The sequence below is a fragment of the Akebia trifoliata genome, chromosome 8 (assembly GCF_017979445.1).
Source record: "Akebia trifoliata isolate Shusen 1 chromosome 8, ASM1797944v1, whole genome shotgun sequence".
NCBI classification, from domain to species: Eukaryota; Viridiplantae; Streptophyta; class Magnoliopsida; order Ranunculales; family Lardizabalaceae; genus Akebia; species Akebia trifoliata.
Window position 1 is genome coordinate 773,493 of NC_141382.1, and position 23,296 is coordinate 796,788.

At 36.7% G+C, this 23,296-nt stretch overlaps 4 protein-coding genes across 4 annotated transcripts; all 4 read right to left on the bottom strand.

Moving 5' to 3' along the window:
- Nucleotides 1–2,391: 2,391 nt before the first annotated feature.
- LOC147395268 (uncharacterized) lies at nucleotides 2,392–3,890 on the bottom strand. Its single transcript, XM_086450824.1, has one exon. The coding sequence runs from the start codon at nucleotides 2,905–2,907 to the stop codon at nucleotides 2,548–2,550; it is 360 nt and encodes a 119-aa protein (XP_086306950.1). The 5' UTR covers nucleotides 2,908–3,890; the 3' UTR covers nucleotides 2,392–2,547.
- Nucleotides 3,891–4,315: 425 nt separating this feature from the next.
- LOC147395269 (Major facilitator superfamily protein) lies at nucleotides 4,316–10,492 on the bottom strand. Its single transcript, XM_086450823.1, has 10 exons — nucleotides 10,005–10,492; nucleotides 9,713–9,876; nucleotides 8,959–9,022; nucleotides 8,743–8,856; nucleotides 8,548–8,592; nucleotides 6,987–7,237; nucleotides 6,797–6,887; nucleotides 6,007–6,119; nucleotides 5,763–5,886; nucleotides 4,316–4,567 (listed from the first exon to the last, which is right to left on the bottom strand). Exons 1-10 carry the CDS (start codon nucleotides 10,170–10,172, stop codon nucleotides 4,382–4,384), a joined length of 1,320 nt encoding a protein of 439 aa, XP_086306949.1. The 5' UTR covers nucleotides 10,173–10,492; the 3' UTR covers nucleotides 4,316–4,381.
- Nucleotides 10,493–14,836: 4,344 nt separating this feature from the next.
- Nucleotides 14,837–17,983, bottom strand: MEE40 (Pentatricopeptide repeat (PPR) superfamily protein). The gene has a single exon (XM_086449838.1). It carries the CDS (start codon nucleotides 17,436–17,438, stop codon nucleotides 15,120–15,122), a length of 2,319 nt encoding a protein of 772 aa, XP_086305964.1. The 5' UTR covers nucleotides 17,439–17,983; the 3' UTR covers nucleotides 14,837–15,119.
- A 706-nt stretch (nucleotides 17,984–18,689) lies between these two features.
- Nucleotides 18,690–23,068, bottom strand: LOC147395271 (uncharacterized). Its single transcript, XM_086449839.1, has 3 exons — nucleotides 22,411–23,068; nucleotides 20,189–20,648; nucleotides 18,690–19,386 (listed from the first exon to the last, which is right to left on the bottom strand). Exons 2-3 carry the CDS (start codon nucleotides 20,633–20,635, stop codon nucleotides 18,961–18,963), a joined length of 873 nt encoding a protein of 290 aa, XP_086305965.1. The 5' UTR covers nucleotides 20,636–20,648; nucleotides 22,411–23,068; the 3' UTR covers nucleotides 18,690–18,960.
- Between the last annotated feature and the right edge of the window lie 228 nt (nucleotides 23,069–23,296).

The following is a 23,296-nucleotide window of genomic DNA, read 5'->3' on the forward strand; positions in this document are numbered from 1 at the left end:
TAGATGATTTCAAACCAAAAGAATAATCCTTAATCGATTTTCATTTAAAAACGAAAAAAAAAAAAAAAATCTAACTTTTTACATACATCTTCGAAATACTTGAAAAATCTTTGAAAATGACATCTTCCTTCTCAAATCTTTTCAATTGGAATGGAAACTCAACTAGGATGTCCAAAATCTTTTTTTTTTTTTTGGGACGAAAATGATGAGTTTGAATGGTAAGGATAATTTTGATATTTCAATTGTAAGAGATTTGTAGAGTGAGGTTCAAGGATTGATTAGAAATGAAAGTTTTACTAAATGAAACATTAAGAGGAGCCTAAAACTTAAGGAGTAATTAGAAGAAAAAAAATCCATCCACCAAGATCCTTCTAAATAATTTCCTCTTAAGAAAATGTTCGACATTCTGGCTTTGTTGGATGGTCAACTATTTTAATTGGTTTTGATAGTTTTTGAAAAATTATAATTTTTTTATAGTAAAAAAATTAAACCTTATTTTGATAATTATTTTTTTTACTATAATTATTTTTCTTAATAAGTTGATTATTCAACGATTTTTATTTATATGTAATCGGCGTATCCAACAAGGATATAAATATAAAGTTTTGTCCGCATTCAAATCTAATATCAAAAAGGAAAATGCTGGAATGACACAAACGGAGACACAAAGGTGACGAAAATGATGTGGTGGCACGCACATAACCGTAGATACTTTTTACTCGTATCTCGTGAAAAAATATGTACGATAATGTACACGACACCACGAGTTTTTGTCACCTTTGTGTCACCCCAGCACGACTCTATTAAAAAATCTTCAATAATATTATTTGATTATTCAATTACAGATTTAAATCGGATTTGGAGAATCAACTGTGTATTGACAGCCTAGATACAATTATGTTGCGTACCCAACAGTAATGGATATGGCATATACAAACAATTTCATGCTGAGACCACATGAAGAACCTAATTGTTTATAGGTATGGCCTAACCTTGACGGCCCCATGATCTTTTATCTATTTTTTTTAAGATTAATGGTGAGTAACCTCAACAAGGGACATCTTAACGTGGTGGCACATGCATATTCGTAAATGCGTTTTGTCCAAGATACGAGTAAAATGCATCTATGAATATGCGTGCACCACCACGACGAGGTCACTCCAGCCTGACTCATTTTTTAAATTGCATTTCTAAGTACTATTGCGTGCAATTTAGGTTTAGCAATTTTAGAACCGTCAATGATGTTAGCCTAGTGGAAAGCCGAGCCTTATAAACGCCTCGTGAAGGGTAGGTCAAGTCTTTGAAATCTCACGAAGAAATGATTCCCTGGGACTACCCTCCAAGGTTTGGTTGACGCACATAGGACTTTCCGAGGGAGTGTTGGTGTGATCGTAAGATTAGTCTCACTTGAAAGGTCAAGGTGTACTCACGAAAAACTTGAAAAAGAAAAGATCGATCAATGATTAAAGAATGAGCGTACCCTTGTTGCAATTCCTTTGAAAATATTACATGAATGACAAATGCTGAGTAGACCGTAGTTACTCTCTGTTTGGATGGAGAGAAATGAAGAGAAAAGAAATTCATTAAAAGGAAAAAAAGAAATCTTGTTTCTCTCTAATTTGGAACCTTGTTTGGTTTAACAATAGAAAACCATCAGTTTGGAGAGAAAAGAAAGGTAGAGTTGTAATTTTAAATGTTGTGTCATTTGCGAATTTTTCTTTTTTTCTGTATTTCTCTTTAGTTGGATTTTGAATTTTATACGAGTCTAATAATAATTGTAAACATCTATCAAAATTGTTTGAATAAGTATTATAATGTTTTGTAATGTTGACATTATAATTTGAACACCACCTTTGTGATGTTTGAAGTGTGTATTTTGATCTTCAATAGGTGTGATAATTATAAATAATGTAATAAATTAGGGTGTAATAAGCAAAAGTTAGGGTCCCATCCCTTTAAAAGGTTTAGATTCTTAACTTTTAAATACAAGTTTTAAGTTAATCCAAACAACTTTTTTTTATTTTTTTAAAATAATTAAAAAGTAAAAATAAAGTAAGTTCACTCAAATGTGTATGCCACGTGTATATGCGTAGATAAATTAAGCTAGGTTTTGATATCATAAGAATATCTTTCTTATCTTGGTAGCTGATATTCTGCATCAAACGTGGTTCAACTTTAAAGCCACACATAACCATAGATACTTTTCACTCGTATCTCGATGAAAAATATCAACGCTTTTATGAGTGCAGCACCACATCAGAATGTACATTTAAATGTTACTTCAGCATTATCCCTTAATAAAATGGGAAAATTTTAAGTTTGGTGTGCAACTAGTCGGCCCCATCTTAGTTTGAGGCAAGTTTTTTTGCAGAGAAAAAAAAAAAATCGAAATGAGAAAATCCAATCAGAATCTGATTAAATCCTTAGCAAACGATACAGATCCCATTATGTACCATGGAAACAGATTTGTAACTTACAACTAAAAGGAAAAAAACAGAGACCAAGGTGCGCACGTTAGAACGAACCTCTCTACTGTAATTCAATTTCTCAACCGGTTTCGTCTTCCCACAAACCCATGGCTCGAACCGCAAAAGCCGAACTCGCAACGATAACTGCTGCGAAGACTGGAGGTACGAAGTAGTCCATCTTAGATCTTTTGAAGAGCTGAGCAGGCAAACACAACACCTCTCCTGGAATATCTAACGGAACCCTAACGAAACCCTCCTCCTCGCATGCTTTAGAGAAATACGACAACGGAGATATTGCTGAAACGAAGGCCACCTCTGGTGTCAAGGACGCTACTGCTACTGTCACCGTTAAGAGAACTGTCCATGTCGCAGCGTAGAGAAGTAACGGATGTCGGATCATGATCTGACGGATAATTGACGGAAGGAAACTGAGAGTCATACCGTTATCTCTATATTCTAAAATTTGTTCGTAATTGTATTGTTAGGGTTAGGGTTCTTAAGAGGTTGTGGAGAGAAACCTAATCTCAACTACTATGTGATTTTCGCGGGTGAGTTGGTGAGCGAAGACGAAGAGGGAGACCACGAACTAACTCCTCATATCGGCTTTTGATTTGACGAAATTGCCCCTGTTCTTGCGTTAGTTATGATTGCACAAGCCCGTTTATTTTGTGATCTTTATTAGAGGGTACACCCAAGGACTACGACAGGGATTGTGAATCATTAGCCTTGAACGAATCTCGAGAAAATAAAAACCAACAGATTTAAGTGGCTGTGGTGTACCTCAGTTTTACTCTTAAATATTTGTCCCGTTTTGAGAATTTTAGTGCCAAAACTGCCTCCTAGTGTCTTCTTGTTAGGATGAAACGTGTCAGAATTATCGTCCAGGCAGTTCAGCTGGAACCTTAACTCCCATTCTCCTTCGACAACGAATTTTTCGGGTCCACTTAAAAAAAAACGAAACTTTTAAGTCAAATTTCATCTTGATCGCTCATTGCCTTTGGATTTGCGCGCTTCCATGATTGATTTAGAATGATCTTATAATAACGCAGCTAAGAAAATAGAGCGAGTTAACTCGGTCAAACGAGCCAACTCGGCGAGTGATTAACTCGGTCATTGAGTCAACTCGTTTGACCGAGTCACTCGGTGTACTGAGTTGACTCACTGTTTGAGTTGGACTCAGTCTATTGGTTAACTCAGCCCAGTTGACTCATTTTTAACGAGTTGACTCGGTCAAACGAGTTAACTCAGCGATCGAGTTAAGCACTCACTGAGTTACCTCACACACCACTGATTCGACTCAGTATTCGAGTTGACTCGGTCAAACGAGTTAACTCAGTGTCCGAGTTGCTAAATCACTGAGTCGGCTCAGTTGACGGAGTTGACTCAGTCCACCTAGGATATTCAAAAAAATGCAGTCTTTTTTTTTTTTTTTTTTCTGCGGGTGGGGGGGTGGTTTGCAAAACTGGGTGGCAAATCGAAACTCAAAAAGAGTTCCAAAAGGCGGATCCGCATCCCGTTGAGATTCTTTTTAGAGAATGAGAAAACTACAGGCACCATTGAAAGAAGCTTTCCTTGCTGAAGAAGAGTAAAATAAAAATAGGAAACAAAGAGAAAAAAAGGAAGTGAGTAGGGTAGGGGTAGATTCCTTTGAGAGAAGAATGGCAAGATGCCTCTCAAGTGTGAACATGACATCCAAATTTTCTATCATCTGTAATTTTTTTTTCACATGGGGGACAGAATCTGTAGGAGGTTTCCATTATTATTACTCTTCAAATCGCAAACTTTGTAAGTAGGCTTTTTTTGCTAGGTCACCAAGATCTCTTCTTTGAACAAATAAAACTTTGAGATATCTAAATCGGGAGATGATTCTGGTACATACGTTCACAGAAATAGCCCGTGTTACCTTGCCATTATCAAGATTCATTAGACGAGAATGCTCTCTCTACCTGGAGAGTTAGAAATAGGAACAAAGCCAATGAGATGCAGAGGGCAGCAAGCATCACCACCAACATTGCCTGCAGTGTGATGTGTGGACTCAAAAAGAACACGACTGCAATCGATGCGCTTTGCCAGAACTTGAGCTGTGCGAAGGCCCCTTCCTGTCCCCCCACAAATAAATAAATTAAAAAAATGATCATCGAAATGAAAATGTCATGGTTTAAGTTAAACCCATTTAAGTCATATTCCTAAGGATCTATGGATGCAACTACCCGAACTTGGGTCAGGTTGGGCATAGTTAGCTTGGGTTCGGTTCGAGCAACAAAACAATGCCCTACTTTAATCGGGTTGAGTTCGGGCATAGGTATCAGGCAACCCAATTTGCCCAAAACCAAACTTAATACGGTAATAATTTAAAAATCTCTTATATCTTGGTATCTTTTACATTCACAAAACATATTTCAATATGTATGCTTTTGTTTATCTATATATCAAAACTGATGAGTGATTATTTTTCATTAAATAAACAATTGCTTTGTTGTTAATGCATTTATTTATGTAATTCCATATTGCCATACAATGACTATATTACAACTTTAAGTTTTTTTATTTTAAAATTGCAATTATCTATAAATAAACAGTTAATCATTGTCTCCTTCTGTTTTAAATTTGCTTATAATTTTACATATGTAAATTTTGAAATACATTTTTAGAAGAAATAGTTGTAAATTTTAAGTTCTTTTGCATACCCCTTACCTTTATATAAGCCTCATTACTAAATTATCTATTATTAATGAGGAATGAATTAACCCGAACAACCTGACTAGGATTGGGTTTGGGTTGACCATAGGCATGGTTGATCCCCAACACGCCCAAGTTGCAGCCTTATAAGGTTCTAATAAGAATTCCACATTCCTGATTTACCAAAACAGGTGCCCAACCTGTGACTTCAACCAAAGAATTCTCTATGAACTCCCAGGGCATCAGGAAGACAGCTAAGATAAAATCCCACACGAGATCCAATAACCCTCAGGAACCCAAACTCATAAATAAAGAACCCCTATTGATCTAAGGATACCCAAAAAACAACACAATACAGAGTTAAGATGATGTACTTCCTCAAAATTTTGGGCAAGTTCAAGGCCGATTATAACCTAAATAAGAAGAAATATCCAAGTTGAAGGTCCTAAAAGAGCGAGAGGAAAACCTAAAGAGCGTGGATGGTCATAATAACAGAAGACTTGACTCTGGGCAAAGTCGGTGAGAGATAAGGCATTGTAGTTGTTGTATTATGAGACTAGCAGAAAGTAACTAAAAACATCAGTTAGAATAGCCTTTGAATGTTTAAACCATTACCATGTCATGCCTGAAGAGCATTCCAAGCAAAGCACTCAGCTGTGTGTTGAATATCCCGTCACCAATACCCAACATGGCTGCCATGAGAAGTGGGTATACATAGCTAAGTACTCCACTAACTAAGCTGCATTGCAATAGAATAAAACATAGTCCAAAATAAAATTGCTTCAGATCATATGTTACACTTGAAACTATATAAGTTCTACAAGAACTGTAAGAAGAGTAGTTTCCGGGAAAAGTTTACCTGTATTTCAGTAAAAGCCATAACAGTACAACCAGCTGAATAAATGCTCCCCCAGAGACAATAAGAGTGACTGAAGAGAGACCAGATGTAAATCGCCCAGCAACCAATGAACACTGACACAAATAGTCCAACCATACGTTTAGACTAACAAAAACAAAATGATGCCCAGAAATCATTCGTCAAAGAAAAAGAAAAGGTCTTCTGCATTCTTCACCTGTGGTAAGAAAGACAATAAAACATCATACAGATCAAATTAAATGTTTGACGTCTCTGTCTATATTTACTCCCTATTTGTACTCCTACTTATAGGGGCATACGGATATCAAGTTGGGCAATCCAACAGAGGTGTGCATACCATGAAGACCATTGTCACAGAAAAAAGTCCATTTCAACAATTCTAAGTTCCTAACTTCCTCCAAAGTTCAATTGAAATTGAAAAAATACAGACCATTCAAATAAACTGTTATTTCAAATCAACTTATCATTTTTTTTTTTTTTTTGATAACCGGGTATCCCTGTAGACAGCAGACCGGACCTGTATCTGGGCTTTGCCCAGACCATAGACCATGGTCATGTCCAAGGACTAGTCCTGAGGCAAGTGCAACACCCGCACATCACATGCACCAGGTAAGTGAGGGTGCACCCTTGAGGGTGGCCCCTGAGGAATTAATGCTCATACCGGGTATCGAACTCACAACCTACAGGCATTAACTGCTTATCGGTCAAAAATTGCCATTGAGCCAACAACTTATCATTTTTACTTACTATCCATTATCATTTTTTTACTTACTATTGCATCAAAAACCCCATACACTGCCATTGAACCGCCAACACCTGACACACCAAGAGCTGGTTGTACAATTTCCTTGGTGAATTCAGCCCTGATAAGAAGTCATTGTTAAATTTATGAAACACGAGAAAAAAGAAGACAGTATGAGACAGATATTGATCAAGTAATACTCCATAAATTGGCTATTTACCACACAAATGCTTGTTGTAAGCCTGAATATACAATAAGAGGGATGATTAACAGCATTCGTTTGTCAAACAAAAGAGAAATAGCCAACTCCAAAAGCGAGACCACAGATGAATAAAAACTGGCAGAAGGTTTGGGTGGTCCCTCCTCTCCTTTACCATCCCTTCTATTTAAAAAACACATTAGAATAGTCCCCAAGGACATGCTAACAAGGAAGACCACAAATAACAAGGTTGTGCCACTCGTACTCCCTCCCTGCAGTGATGTCCAAGTATGTCAAATCATCAGCAGAAATTAGGCCATTAAGGCAATAGAAAGTGGACAATTTCATATAGTAAACAAAAACATGAAGTTATAGTTCAAATTATTACAAAATTTTATCTTGAATAATCAAATAAAAGATGTTTTAATCTAGTCCCAACTGGGGTGCATAAGCACTAATGATGTTAACCATCTCCTCTAGTAAGACCACTAGGAGTTCGTCCATGCCTATGGCATGGACATCCTCTTTGGGGTTAAGGGGATAAAAACGGAAAAAGAAAGGAACACAAGCATCTTCTTTGGGGTTGAAGGGGTAAAAGAGGAAAGATAGTAAAGTTAAAAGGGGAGAAGAGGAAAGGTGGGGTAGTGTGGACCCCACTCCATTATAGTTGGATGGGATGTTTATCCCCCCACAAAACTGTAATTGGAGTGGAACCAACCGGTGTGTTCTATTATATAGATTTTAATAGAAAAAAAACCTAAAACTTAATCTTCACAAGATTACCATCTACAAATGTACTATTCCATTTAGCATATTTATCCCCTTCTTATAAAAGCTTGTAGTCATCCTGTACCTAGTAATTATTCTATGCTATGTACCTACCCAAGCACACACGCATACACACACACACACACACACACATTCTATGTCTGTACAAATTCTATGTTAACTCTTTGTCTTCTTACTGACCCAACCACAATACCAGGGGCAGATTTACAGTGGGGCCAATGGGGGCACTTGCCCCCAAAATAATGAGCTATCGCAGCAGATAACAACGGTGGATATAGAAATCTGTTACTATTGCCCCACAATTTTTTTTTAAACTCTTAGTTACCCCCATGTGAGTAAAATATTGGCCCCGTCCCTCAACAATACCATCCCTTAATGCTCCGAGTCCCTAAATTACAGGTGGCTAATGAATCCTATTTTCGAACTCAGCTTCCTTACTGTCACTAGCCTTGCCTAATGCAGGAACCCTTAGTTATCTCTTGAGATTTTAAAGCCTAAAGGCTTGCAAAGAAGAAGCATAACACACTGCTAGTTTAATTGAAGAATCCAAAAACAAAAAAATGATAAAAAAAACTAAAACTCTGTGGATTGAAGTCATTCTGTGACAATTGCAAATAAAAGTTATATGTACAATTGTAAAAAATTAGTCCATATAGCCTATGTTGAAATATTTATAGCATCCCTTTTACATAGGCATGTCTATTCAACCACCAAAATATAATGACAAATCAGTAATTAATTGAATCATGTCAGTACAATAACTGAAACTTAACACAAAAAAGAAAAGACATACTTCTCCATCTCTCAACAGAGCCAGTGAAAGCAGATTTCCAAGGAGCTGCAACATTGAAAAATACAGCATTACAACTAAAGCATAAGCGTCACTTAGCAAATAAATAAATAAAAACTTAAGCATAAACATCTAACAGAATCCATAAAAGACTACTCTTTTAGAAACAACATCTAATTAGACTCATTAGAAGTGCACCTGGTGACTTGCAAACAATCCCCAAAATTCTCCATTGAAGGTACCAATGATAGTTCCTTCATGTAACTGGTAATGTATTGCGTGGCTGTGTGCAGTTGAAGTGAGATATGTCCCCTGATGGACCAGAATAAGCACACATTAATCTGTTCCTTCAATTCCATCAATTTCTTAGAAAATAAAGATATGGAAGAAACTCTGAACATGATGTTAGCCTACCTGCCCAACCCAGATTATTGAAGCAGCAAAACCAAGGTATAGAGCAGCGGGCACCATTGTATACCTATACAAAGGTATTTTACACGTAGTGAGCTAAATCTGTGAGTTTAAAGTTGTCTTCAAGCCACAAAAATCGCCGCACATAAAAACATAAACATGTTAGAAAGACTCTATAAATAAATGAGTAATGCTCATCCAACTGGTGACCCAAAGATCAATAAGTAGTTATATATTCTATGTAACAATTTAGCAACAACTAGACGGTAATGGTGCAAAGAGTTCAGCCCTTATTTCTTGGGGTCATAATTCACTACCACCACTATGGTACCCTTCTTTTTGGACCCTATAAAGCCCTTTTCTCGAAGTTGTCCCTTTTAGGCTCAAACCCAAGACGTGATGCTGGCTCTGATACATGGTTTTAATACTTGTTTTGACGTCTCATCTCGTTCATGAACGAGACCAAGTTGTCTTGGACGAGATATCCAATTTATTTGAGTGGTCTTGGATGAGATTTAAAAAAATAACCTTAGAATTAGAACAAGCCTTGTCTTTGAGACAACTTGTCAACTCATCTCGTTGGTGGATGATACCGAGACAACTTGGACAAGTCATCTCGGTCTCGGACGAGATTTAAAACCATGCTCTGATACCATTTTAGGTACGAAATCTAATAAATACACCAAAACCATATAGGCCATCATTGTGCGGAACGTTACGACCTTTAACTCTTGTGATCGTAAGTACTAACACATACCATGATGGTTTCAAATTTGCCGCTATGAACAACCAATACCCAGTAGTGCCGAGGATCAAAGCGTTCTTCGATCCCAGCATTCGGACCACCGTCGATGCCACTAAAGAGAAGAATGTGAAGGAGACGTACAAAATCCCCAGTGATGTAGTGCCCAAATCTTCCTCCTGAACATAAATACAAATTAGAAAAAAACCTAAAATGCAAATTTTCAAAACTATCACAATGAATCAAAATTATGGTTGAAACATCAAACGAAATTCGAAAACCGTAAATTACTGAAACAGAAGCTCACCGTATTGACTGTACTTTCCAAATTCTGAGCAGCTCCATATGCTAGAAATATCAACAAGAACGCACAGCTCAAGATATGAACATCTCTAGTGTGATTTAGAGGGGATTCTAATGGAGAATCCAAGGAAACAAGTGGTGCTTCTTCTTCTCGGGAATCAAGAGAATCCATGGCTTCGAATTCACACCACAATTGCTCCCAAATCAGAAACCAAGATCATTAAATAAAGAAATAAAACCCTAATTGCAGTCCGTGAGTTAAAAATCAAAATGAGTGGATTGCTTGCTGCCGGCCAGAATCTTGCGAGCTAAAAGACATACAAAAGAGTATAGATTCGAAATGGATTTCGTTCATCTTTCATGCATTGTTTCGATTTGTTTACTCCATAAACCCTAATTCCATCGAAGAGATCGAAGAATCTCAAAACAAAAAATGATGATTTGGGTTTCTGCTTCGTCTCCTGTGCTGCTCTCGACGTCGAAGACTTTGAAATAAAATATAAAATTAAAAATATATTACAGATTTTGGTGAGTATTTGAGATACCCCTCCATATGTTTTCGAATTGATGCCATGCCCCTTGATCTCAGTCTTCTATAATAGATTCACTGAAAATGACCTAGATGCCCGGTCTCCAACCTCTAGCCAATATTAGGGGTGGCAATTCTTAACCGCTCCGGTAAACACAACTCGAAAAGGATATGAAATTAATGAGTTTGAATTGATCCTAATAGAATTCGAGCTGTAATTGTGTCGATTGGTCATACCTGGTTATCAAACAAGTTGTGTCCACGCTAGGGATGTCAAGCTAGTTTGATATGTTTAATTAACGTGTCATGTCGACTTATGTATAACCCCGACCTTTGTAAAACTCATTTAAATCAAGAAACATAAGTTAATCAACTTATAATCACGTTGATTCGCATATAACCCAACATGATCCTATTTAAAGTTTGTGCATAAGTTAAGTAAGTTTTAATCGTCTTAGGTTGACGGGTTATGTGAGTCAACCTGAACACGACACAATCCAATATATTTATTAAACAAGTTACACAGGTTATGTCGTGTTACTTGTTAATAAATGATTTGAGTTCGATCTAAGATTTTGACGTGATTATTAAACGGGTAGAGTTCAAGTTGGGTAAATTTTCGGAATACATTTACATCAATATGATACAAGATGACCCATTGACACCACAACATGAAAAAAAAAAAAAAAAAAAAACCCATATCCAACATATCAAGGCATTAAATTTTTCATTGTGATTTTTTGTAAAGGGTTGAAATTGTCAAATTAATGGAAGATGGGAGAAATTCAACAGCTCTAACACGTCGAATCTAGGGAACATAAAAATTTTCAACAGTCCCGAGTCTTCAAAATTCAATTTCCAAAATTTGTGGGCCTTGACCTGTTGAATTTTTCTGTCGAATCTTCCAATTTTCACATAGTGCACCCTTAGAAAAAATCGGATTGTTTTATTCTCCAAACCTATCATTTTAGACACTGTAGATAAAATTCGTTTACCTTTCTTCAACTTTGAGATTCTCTCACTTCAAATCTAAAGGCACGATAGGATTTTAGGGAAAATGATTTCACGCCCTTTCAAGATGGGAGAAATAGTTTCAAAGCGACTTTTCTATTTTTCCTAGTTAAGGTTTACATTTTCATGTTAATTTAGTTAGGTTTGAAACAAGTGTTTTAAGATAAGATTGAATATATTAAAAACAATTTATCATAGAGTTTCAAGAGATTATATATAATGAATTTTAGGGAGAAAAATTAAAAAACTTCAGGTGAAGGTCGAAGAAAAGGACATTTAAATAATTTTTATTGACCTATATTAGAAGACCGTGGTTTGAGGGTAGTATGTCATTTATTTGAAAACATAAGGGGGTATCTAAAAAAATTGATCACAACGTGGAAATTACGTGATCCTAAAATATTCCATAAGCTATATCAATAGTTGCTTAACCTTATTGCCATATTTTTATGTGAAACCCTTTCCTTACAAACATAGTAAGATTTTGACCCTTACTAAATGTCATTTTACTTAAATGGATTAACACATCAGAAATCCAATACCACAGCCCTCAAGTTTCATCGAAAAACTTGGATAAAAAAAAAATTCAAAAAACAATTTATTTTGAACTAGATCCAAGGATTTGAAAATGGACAGTTACCGAACTTTCACATAACCCTCAAACTTAAAACTGAAATTCAATAGTGAAAAATAATTTAAATTTTTTTTATTTATAGAGTTCCATCCTCTACAACCCTGAAGTATCAGATCATGTTTTTGGATGTCAAAAGATGAGCTCAGCAACTTTTAATAAGGGTGAAATCCTTACTAACCTAGTAAGGTCAGGGGGGACTCTACTCTTATAAATTACAAACCTTTAAATTATTAAAAATGGACAATTTTTTATATCGCAAAATTTTGATGAATCAATGCGTTTGGACAATTCAAAGTGACTTTCTCGCTCAATTTCCTTTGAGGCTCAGATGAGTGCACAAGTGTATTTGATTTTCAAACAAATTATATTGCTTGACGTGCACTCTTCCTCTAATGCGTAGACTTGTGAGATTACTTGATGGAGACAAGGATGCTGAAATGAATAGTTAAAAAACAGGGGTAATTTTATTATATCAGGTTCCTAGCAGCCATTTTTAAGGATGGGAGCCAAAATTTATCCAATATAGGTTAAAATTTTCAGACTGGACTGATCTGTGTGTGTGTGTGAGAGAGAGAGAGAGAGAGAGAGGATGATCTCCTCATCATATTAATCATTCTCACACAAAAAATCAGCCTGTTCCTAAAGTTCTAACCTCATCAAAAGTGGTTTATACAAATTTACGATAAAAAATGACGGGACAAGATTCTCCAACTTCTAAATTAGAGTTAGCAGTTTCAGAATAGGCTGATCTTTTGCAGATGATCTCCTCACCATAGAGATCATCCTCACAAAAATTAGTCCATTAAATGACTTATAACCCATATAAGACAAATTTTAACTCCGTAATGGCCGCCAAAGTTTTCAAATTGATGATGTAGATTAATAGAGAAAATACGTCTCAACTTTATGTAGTAACAAAGTTTCAAAATGCTGCTCAACTTTTTTAAGTTTCAAAATTGTTAAGTTGAGAAGCTTCATTCTTTAGAGAAAAGTTTTGATTTATTTGGTAATTCTTGTTGGTTTCTTCTTTTGTTTTTTCAAAACCCCATGTATCCTATACTTGATGGCAAAGTCAGCAAAAAATACATATTTATTTCCTTCCCATTGATTTATTTAATGGTATCCCCAATCCTTCGAATATCTCAATACCGATATTGAAGGAGTGAGCTAAAGGTCGAGAGTATTTGGATAAATTCTCATTAATCTCTAACCAAAGCCCATGGTCAACGAGGTATGCCATCACTTTGAAACTCAGATAAAATTCTCTAAATGTTTCATAAAATTTTCCGAATAAGGAACTAAGAGGGTCATGGGGCTAAATTGGAGTACGACACACCCAAGAGTGGAGGAAAATATACACTCAACACTTCGCCTCACTCGTAGAGGTGGAAAGATTCAAATCCATGCCTTGTACAAACTTAGCGCTTTTATACCATGTTAATTAACCAACTACTCCAAAAGACCAATCTTTGAAGATCGGGAGAATTATAAATATAAGGTCATAGGGCTTAACTGGGATATGAAACACCCGAGAGTGGAGGAAAAATGTATATTCAACACTCCTCCTTACTCATAAGAGTGAAAAGATTCGAACCCATGACTTATATAAACCTAACGCTCTGATACCATGTTAACCAACCCAACTACTCCAAAAGACAGACCTTTTGGAGAAGGGGAGAACTATGAGTATAAGAGGGTCACAGTGCTTGACTGATGCATGACACACTCAAGAGTGGAGGAAAATATACACCTTCAAAAGAATAAGGAAAATTCGCAAAATTCAGCTTCAGTGCTCTGAGTCCAGACTTGTTTGGTCATGCAATTGTTGTAGAATGTAAGTATCCAAATCATTATCTTCATCTACACATTGTCCTAATTATTGAGATCCACAACATGAATCCAATTTCATCATTCAACTCTATCTACAAGTACAGCTACATCTTTTACGAGATTGAAAGATCCAAATGCTTCCTCAAGGCCATCCATTGTGTTTCTGTTCTCCTTTATTTGTCATCGAGAAGGTTCTCAGCCATTGCCAACAAGTGTGTGAGCGATGAATCTCTCGTAATTTACTTTAAAACTGAATAAAAATTGAAATTTCAAGGTCAGGTTCTAAATTTTTAGAGTTTGCTCGACCAGAAACCTCAACCTTCTATAGACATGAAGAGTTTCTAGGTTCTAACTGACACAAACTGTTTCTAGGCACTTTGAGCAACTGTGGCCATGGTAGACAACTTCGCCAATACAAGTGTTGAAGTCAATCCATCAGATTGGGTTCCAGCTTTGGACCCATAAAATAGTTCAAAGGAATTGAGCCATGGAATCAAAGAAAAATGAACATGGATTAGATTTTGGTAGTTCATTACTTCTGAAACTAACTTCTCAGAGCGATTTCCACTAAAATTCACCATACAATGTTCAGCTTATATGCATTTTCTAAGTCGCTTGAGTAACAATGAATCAGTTATTTAGTCTCTTTCAACTTTAACAATTGATCATAGAGTTTTCTTGAGAGTTTTAAAATGTTTCTTAATTAACACTCGAGACAACTTTCATACACCAAAATTCAAGGAAAAAATAAATGATAGGTTATGTTGAATCTAACCATAACTAATGGTATCAGTTTTGTCGATGATCGCAGTTTGTATCAAAGCTTAACACATTAAGAACATAAAATGAATTAGAGTTTTGAACCTAAACTTAAGAGGTAGTAGAATACGAGAATTTACCCAAAAAGTTGTAGATCATCCCCCATTGAGAACTCCAGCTCTAGCTTGATGTAATATTCAGTACAAGGAAAGTTCTTATGTTGATTCAAATAAGACTAATGTTACAAGATTAAATATTTCTCCCTTTAAGATGCATGCCACACGTATTAATTCATGCAAAGATGTCATTATTTTTCATATTAGCACGCTCGGCAGGAAATTTCTTGGGTTGGATCATCACCTGTAAACATTTCTAGGTTTTCGGCTATTCAACGAACGGCTAACGATTGCCAACGCATCATGAATTTTACGAATCTTGAAGAAACCCATTACCATGGAAACCTCACTATCTGAGAAGTTCGCTTTCTTCATGAGCAGATCAACAAGCTTGATAAGTGTATCCTCCATGGATAAAGCACAGAGTCCTTCAGCCAACATAGAGAACGAGGAGAACTCGGGCAAAAATCCTTTCTCCATCATCTCGACCATAAAATCAACAGCTTCTCCTATTGGTACTCCTCCACAACAGAGTCCACGAAAAACAATTTTATAAGTTATAGCATCCGGAGGATCACCATTCTTCGTCATCTCTCTAAAAAGCCTCACAGCTTCTCTCGTATTCTGTCGTTTAAATAACGTTTGGATGATAGGGTTATAAGCTTGTGGAGCTGGAACAATCCCTTTCATTTGTACAGTTCTGAGAAGCTTACGAGCAATCTCGACTCTACCCGCTTTGCATAACCCATTAATGAGGGTTCCATATGTGATAGCATCCGGTTCACACCCATTTAAAGTCATCGTTTGGACAATATCTGCGGATTTCTTTATATCTCCTATTCTACAGAAGTGAGAGAGCAAGGAATTGTACGTGAACTTGTCGGGTTTCAATCCTTCCATTAACATCTGATCCATAAGTTGAGAAGCTTCATCCATTCGCTTGCTCTTACACAAGCCAGCAATAAGGGTATTGTAAGTCACCAAGTTCCTCGAAACCCCTTGTACTTCCATCTGATCGAATATCTCCTCCGCTTCTTCGATCCTCCGATTCTTGCAAAGCCCATCTATTAGAGTATTATATGTTACTACATTTCGTGCACATCCGTTTGATTCCATTTCTTTTAGTAGGTCCAATGCTTGATCAAGTCTCCCTCTAGAACAAAAATTGTCGATCAACATAGTATACGTATATTCGTCCGGTGGGCACCCCTTAAGCTTCATCTCCCTGAAAAGTTCCAAAGCGATTTTATTGTTTCCCGTCATGCTGAGACCATGTATCAACGAATTAAATGTGCATACATCTGGTAAAAGTCCCTTACTTGAAAGGCCACGAGCAAGTTCGGTGGCCTCTTCAACACGATTTTCCTTACACATAGTGCTGATTAATGTGTTATACGTGACAGTATTTGGAAAAATACCCCTCAATACCATCAGATTAAGAATCTCAACAGCATTTTCAATCTCGCCTGATTTACACAATCCATAAATCAACGTGTTGTAAGTAAATATATCAGGATCAAAGCCCTCTTGAAGCATTGCGTCAAGAATCTCGAGAGCATGACTGACATGCCCAACTCTACATAAACCATTCACCAATGTGTTGAACGTGAATTTATCAGGACGGAATCCCTCGAGGGACATTTCTTGTATGAGGTTCAAAGCTTCCTCCACTTCACCCTCTTTGCAGAAACCGTGGATCAAAACATTAACCGTTATACTACTTAATGTGCATCCAGATTCCATCATTCTTTCTTTGATTCTCAATGCTCCATCCATATTTCCTTCTTCGATAAATCCTTGCATAAGGGTAGTAAAAGTTCTCTCATCGGGGACCAAACCATAGGTCGACATCTCTTCCATCATCAAAATGGCAGGCCTAATCTGATGGGCTCTACACAAAGCCTTGATCAAAATATTGAAAGTCGAAACATCAGGTTTAACACCTCTATTATTCATGGTAGAGTTCACAGACTCGACAAGTTTTAATTTGTTTCCCTCGACAAGAATATTCAACAAGAAATTAAACGTAAATGTGTCTGGTTGTAACCCGAATTCTTCTTCCATCACTTTAAGCACACCAACAGCTTCATCAAATAAATTGAATTTTGTATAACTTTCAATGAAGATAAGAAATGTACCTTGGTTAATCTCAACTCCTGAGAGCTTCATCTCCAGCAGGAGACATTTCATCCTATCGAAAGATCCCACCTTTCCAACTTGTCTAAGGATCTCTTCGTATATGGATGAAGTGGGTATGAAATTTGGCTGCTTTGAGGCCCAATCGAAAAGCCGAAGAGTGATTTCTGGGTCTTTCTGACGGCGAAGGACACCAAGGAGATCTTTTGAGGTGAAATTTGGTGGAATTTGATGGATAGGAGAGGAAGATAAGACAGAAAATGGATTCAAATTGGAGTCTGGAGATATAGTGAGGTCTTTGTGATGTTGGAGAGAAGCCAAGGAGATTAAGCTTGATGGGTAATGTGAGAGATGCTGAGATGGGTGTTGTGGCTTTAGAGGGAGAACCCATGGATAACTTTTCAGAGAAGAAGAGAAGGCCATTGTAGCAATTAAACAAATAGAAACAATAGAGGGTATAAGACACTATGAAATAGTGAAATACGGTAGAAGGGTCTCAATTGCTTTGATGCAAAATAGAAGAATTTCTCACAAACTATATAAAAAAACTCCAAAATTTCAGAAACAGGACCGGAATGAGACTGATTTAGTAGAGGAATAATATAGAAGAATACCCATTAGTAGACAGAGAAGAAGCAGAGTTAAAGAGGGTCTGAAAAGAAATAAGAGAAAGAAATTTCAGAGAAGATTTCAACTTGAGGAGTGGAAGTTGTGTGTGTGTGTGAGAGAGAGAGAGAGAGAGAGAGAGCGAGTTGAAGAATCTCTAGTGAAGAAAATTAAAGGGATAGGGGAGAGATGGCTTCTCTCAACCTCTTATTCGATATTTTGCAAAGGAGAAAAAAGGGGTTATTTAGTAAACTCCTCCATGTTTTGGGGAATATTTGAGATACTCCGTGTGTTTTCAAACTAAAGGCATACTTTGACCGCTGACTCTATGATAGACCAATGAAAATTACATAAATGACCTCATCTTCAACCTTTACCTAAAAATAATCCTTCATTTTCCTCCACCATACCATCATTTTCTGAGGTAATTTTTTTTTTTTTTTTTTTTTTAAGCTTCATCTTTACCTTTATATAAGATTCTATCTCCTCCAACCTTCAAACATTAAGAACAATATATGATTTTAGGGAAAGTAGAAGATGATGGTTTTTCGATAGAAAAATCATGACTACAAGTGGTTGAACTTGAACACATGACTAAAACTTCCAAGAGATTGGAAGATGATAATTTTTTAGAGAAAAATGGAGTTTCTTTTTTCTCTTTTATTAGGCTGACAATGAGAGTGTTTCGATCATGAAAATGAATTTATACCCCAACCATGCAAATATGAAATCGAATGATCAAGATTTTTCTTAGAAATAACTGATGCATTCTAAAGATACTTCTTTTATCCAAACTATTGGGTTTCGTAATGTCACGTTCAGGATTATGTGTAAAGAAATGAATTCCTTTTCCATGAGTTTCCGAATCCCGATCCTTAGTTTAATATAAATACAAATTAATAAATAATTATTCAACCAAACAGTTTCTCTCATTCAAGACAAGATAACTCAATAGGGTTAACTTGGTATCGCTGAAAGACTGGGACTTAAAAACCATGACCCAAAGTTCATCCAATAAGTGATTTACCACACCACTATAATATGAACTCTAATAAAAGAAGAAACTGATGAAGCAAGTAATCACCACAACCAAATAGAACACTAAAAGGGAAACCCACATATACACAATAAGGTTACCTGAAGATTTATTTAGAGAGATTCTATTGCCCCACCAATTTATGCTAATGCCACACCAATTCATATGGAAATCACCAAAGAATTAGCACACATCTTGGGGTGGTGTTAGCAAAAGTGGGTGTGGCAATAGAAGTTCTCTTTATTTATTTATGTACAAAACTCAGATAGTAGCGAAGGTAACAAAACCAAAGACCTACTACAATCATGTGGCCTCAGCAACTGAGATGTGAACATTACTAAGTGACGTCCTGAGGAAGCTCCTCCCACAATTTGAGTCTGGCCCAATGACAGCAAAGTCCGCGAGTTCTACAGTTGACTGATCGACTTCTCTTCTTTCCAATTTATCACTGATCGCCAACGAATCGGAATGCAGTTCATGCTTCCCAATATATTTCCGATACTGCTTCCTGTTACCGTTGCTTACCCGTGAAGATTTTCCCTTATGCTTGTGCTTGCTGTTCTTCTTGTTGGTCCTGGAACGTTGCTGGCAGTGGCTATTCATTGTGTGCGAGGGGGGTAAAACAGGTGGATCATACACATCAGGAGCCCATGTCAGTGTTAACTTCTTCGGAGGCATCCCTTGCTTTTCACGACTACCTTTCATGGCAGACACTAGCTTCAAAGGAGTCTAGGTATGGAAAAACATAAACAAACCATTAAGTAGATTATTGATCTCTCTATTAAAGCCCTACAGCCTAAACCATGGAAACTTCAAAATTTAAATAGATTATTGATCCAAACTTGAAAACCAAACCATTTTAGTTAGGATTATAACAACTAGCCATGTTGACTCCTCTTACCTTTCCTTGGACCCCTAATACAATTGTAGGTATGCCTGTACAACTGAAATTCCATAAATCAAAAAAACATAAAAAAATAAAAAATAAAAAACTACAAAAAGAAACCAGTGATCTTCATGCATCAAGGACAACATCACATGACATGCAGCCGTCCTTGAGATTGTTTCAGAAGTTGAGTCGGAATCAGTCATATGTCATCATGGGCACACACAGACAGAATGCAGTATTTAGATGGTTCAATCCCATTTCTAAAGATATTTGGTCCTCATTTTCTAAAATCATGTTTCCAGGAACATGTTATAATATATTATCATAAATCAACTACTACAACCTATCCATGCAAATTCTGCTTGGTCCCTACAGATAGGATTTAGTTTGGATTATACAGTGTTTTGGGGCTGTGCAGGAGATAGAGAAGGTCTTGCAGAGGACTCCACAAGGAGAGAAACAGAGGGTCCCGGGGGAAGATTTTGTGTGCACGCGAGACCCAAACAGCATTATTGTGAACAAACTTTAAAACTCTGTCAAAACAATTGAGATGTAAAGAAAACAGGCCCTAAGTTGAAATCTGAAATATTGTTGGGCTTCAATGGAATTCTGAATTAGTGGCAGATAGCTAAGGAAACTCACAGGCAACGATATTGAGCGACTGCAGACAGGATTCTCAGATTCCAAAGAGCATTGTCGACGTGATGCAACATCAGGAAACTCATCTCTACCATCTATAGGCAAAAGACTTGATGGCAACTTTTTGGAGCATGGAAACATAGCACACTTGCTCAATACTTTCTGAATTGCCACACCAGAGGAATTGTCCGGAAGCAAATTCAACTCCGCACATAGTTTCCCCTTATCTACATCGTTCTCATCTGAAACCGAAATACAGCTTGATGACAGGACATCTTGAACGTGTAGGAACCCACTAAGTGCATTTCCAAGTTCTGCTACCACATTGTCTTTAATGGTAGCACTTTCTCCACACAAACATTGTTTACTGTCTACATGAGACTGTTCCAATTCATGAGGGCTACTTACATATTCAAAAACTGAGTCATCACAAAGAGTGCAAATGTCCATTGAGGAAAGAAAACTGCCAAAACATTCTAATTAGAGAAGCTAAGTTCATCCAACTTCATAGTAAACAATCAAACAAAAAAAAACTAAACAACAATAACCATGTAGCCCAGAGACTTCAAATCCAAACATACACAACTCAGCAGGGCATTGTTATAGAGCCAATGTAAGACATCAGTAGGTAACTAATACAAGTTTTGAATATCCCCCCAACACTTCACACCAAGTTAACGTAGAACAATTATCATATGTGAACCCATCAAAGTGATTCCCACACATGAATCACGAGAACATAACCTAAGCATGATTAAAAGATAAACAAATCCCTATTAAGAACTACAAGTGAAAACAAGGTCAAGATGTATTTTTAATAGACTGACTCCAAATAACCCCAAAACATTAATTTTCCAAATTTTCTAGCCAAACAAAAAAGCACATACTTTTGCAGAAAGAACTTGAATACACTTAAAGTAAATTGATAAAATAATTGACATAAGTGAAGGCAAATAGTTCAAAGAGAAAAAAGTTAAATCACATTCCATCCCCCAACAGAATATCTTAGCCAATAAACGGACCTTTTGGCATAATAATCAACTACAAATGGCACTATAGCAGCCTTACGAACCAAAGGTTGAAAATGGTTAACACCTGCCCCTATAGCACAAGATAAAAGATACCTCAAAAACTACTAGAAACAAATCATGAACATGACAATACACCCTTCCCAAGTGAGTTATACAACCAATGCACAGTATCTGTTAAATGAGATTCAATTTGAATTGGTAAATATAATTCTATTTAATTAAACTCAAAGCAACCAGTGTGGTCAAAGCTTCCTCAAGCACTTTGCCTGACCTGACCCTCGACGCCTAAAACAGGGCCTAGGCAACCACTATTGCAAAAGTGGAAACCTAGAGAAGCCAAGACTCCAAGGCACGAGGCATTTAAGCTCGCCTAAGCATGGTAACAATACTAGCGATTATCATTACAAATTTTCCTGTGATAAATAGACAAATATCTTTCAATTTGAGTACCTTTGCGATTTGTTAGTGCATGTGGTGTATAAAGTCTTTGTTGACGTTTGAGTCCAAATGAATAGTGAAAATGCTGATTACAATACATAACCCACATTCCACCTAAACCAAATTAAGGATCGTTTGCTCGTTATTGCCAAAAGCGGAAAGAAAAGTTTGGAGAAAGGTGAGGATAAAGTTAAAGGTAAGAGCAAGAGCAACAGAGTATCGCGCGAGATAGTTCTAATGTTCGTCATGCTCTAAGCCCCTCATAATCTCATATTAATAGAATTGGTAAGAAATAACTGAAGTACCCCCGTCTTGAGCTTCACCTTTTCATTGGTGGGATGGAGTTAGTATGGTATACCATTGGTGGCACCACATCATTGTTCTCATATCATCCAATTGGTTGAGACTGCATCAATTTGCATAAACCGTCGTCACCTAGCCATCCAACATCCTTTTTGGGAGGAATTGACTGCTCTACTTAGGGGTGAGACACAAAGGGCAACATTTATTATATGTTTCCAATTCCAAACCAATAATTAATAAGTCTTCCATGTTTTAAATTTCAGACAACCTGAAATTGCAACCACCAAATAAAGTGCACTAACACAAGGCATTGAAAAAGATGCTTAGAGAAAACCCTAATCTGAGCGAACCTCGAACACCTTTTAAAACACTGATTTGATTTCATTATCTAATATGCACACTATGCTACTATAATTAAACAAAAAGGAAACAACTATAGATTAAGGCCATTACCTCTTAAGGCAACAGAATTTATCTCGCCAATCTGCAAAATCAAATTTTTATCCCAATTTTCTAGATCTGGATGGCCCAGCAAATTTCGGGAAAAATACCGTCCGATTTCTTGATATTTCCTTTATCTTGTTGAAGTTCGGAAAGAGGAAGAAAGAAGAAAACGCTAATATAACAAGAATTCCATGCTACGAAGATTGTTAATTCAAATTACCACGACGATTCCATTTTTCAAGCTGTTTCAAAGGACGAGAATAAGATATTCCATGTAAAGAGATCTCCGAAAGCATCATCGTTTCACGCCTATGAAGGAACTCGACGAGATCCAAAGGCATTGTCTTGAAACACTTCAAAACCCTAATTGGGAGAATCAAAGAAGCGATGGACAAATCAAACCCATAAAAACCTAAATTTAGAGAAACCTTCCGGATCCCCCTTCGATTGAGCTCGAAAAGACGCGATTCAATTCAAATCAGCTCATCTGAAGATCAAAATGCAATTAATTTCAACGAAATCGACACCACATACTCTCTTCGACGTAGAACTGTGGACTTTTTAGGAAATTTTTGTCAAATTTCAGTTGGTTTTAAAGCGATTATTCTCCTATCAAACGCAATTCGCAACAAAGATCAGAGCTTAGGCGAAATTGAGGAATGGGGACGGATTTGGATTTACATCTTAACGTAAGTCAAAAGGCGGTTAACTAGTACCCATATCCGGAACGTACACGTGTCCGTCAGTTTGATTATCTCCGTAAAGAATAATTCAATTTATCAAATTACGTAAATAACCTGAACTTGCCTTTATCTACGCGTATTAGGTACTGAAATTGAGTGTTTAAATGGGCGGGAATAACTTTCCCTCGAAAATACAGTTTCAAATCTTACTC

Bases quoted from the DNA above. Each gene is read 5' to 3' on its own strand.
- LOC147395268 (XM_086450824.1), bottom strand. From the start codon at position 2,907: ATGACTCTCAGTTTCCTTCCGTCAATTATCCGTCAGATCATGATCCGA.
- LOC147395269 (XM_086450823.1), bottom strand. From the start codon at position 10,172: ATGGATTCTCTTGATTCCCGAGAAGAAGAAGCACCACTTGTTTCCTTG. The intron at 8,857-8,958 runs GTAGGCTAACAT...CTGGTCCATCAG, and splicing joins CAATAATCTGGGTTGGGCAG to GGGACATATCTCACTTCAAC. The intron at 6,888-6,986 runs GTAAATAGCCAA...ACTTCTTATCAG, and splicing joins TTACAACAAGCATTTGTGTG to GGCTGAATTCACCAAGGAAA.
- MEE40 (XM_086449838.1), bottom strand. From the start codon at position 17,438: ATGGCCTTCTCTTCTTCTCTGAAAAGTTATCCATGGGTTCTCCCTCTA.
- LOC147395271 (XM_086449839.1), bottom strand. From the start codon at position 20,635: ATGGACATTTGCACTCTTTGTGATGACTCAGTTTTTGAATATGTAAGT. The intron at 19,387-20,188 runs GTGAGTTTCCTT...TTCCATACCTAG, and splicing joins GTCGCTCAATATCGTTGCCT to ACTCCTTTGAAGCTAGTGTC.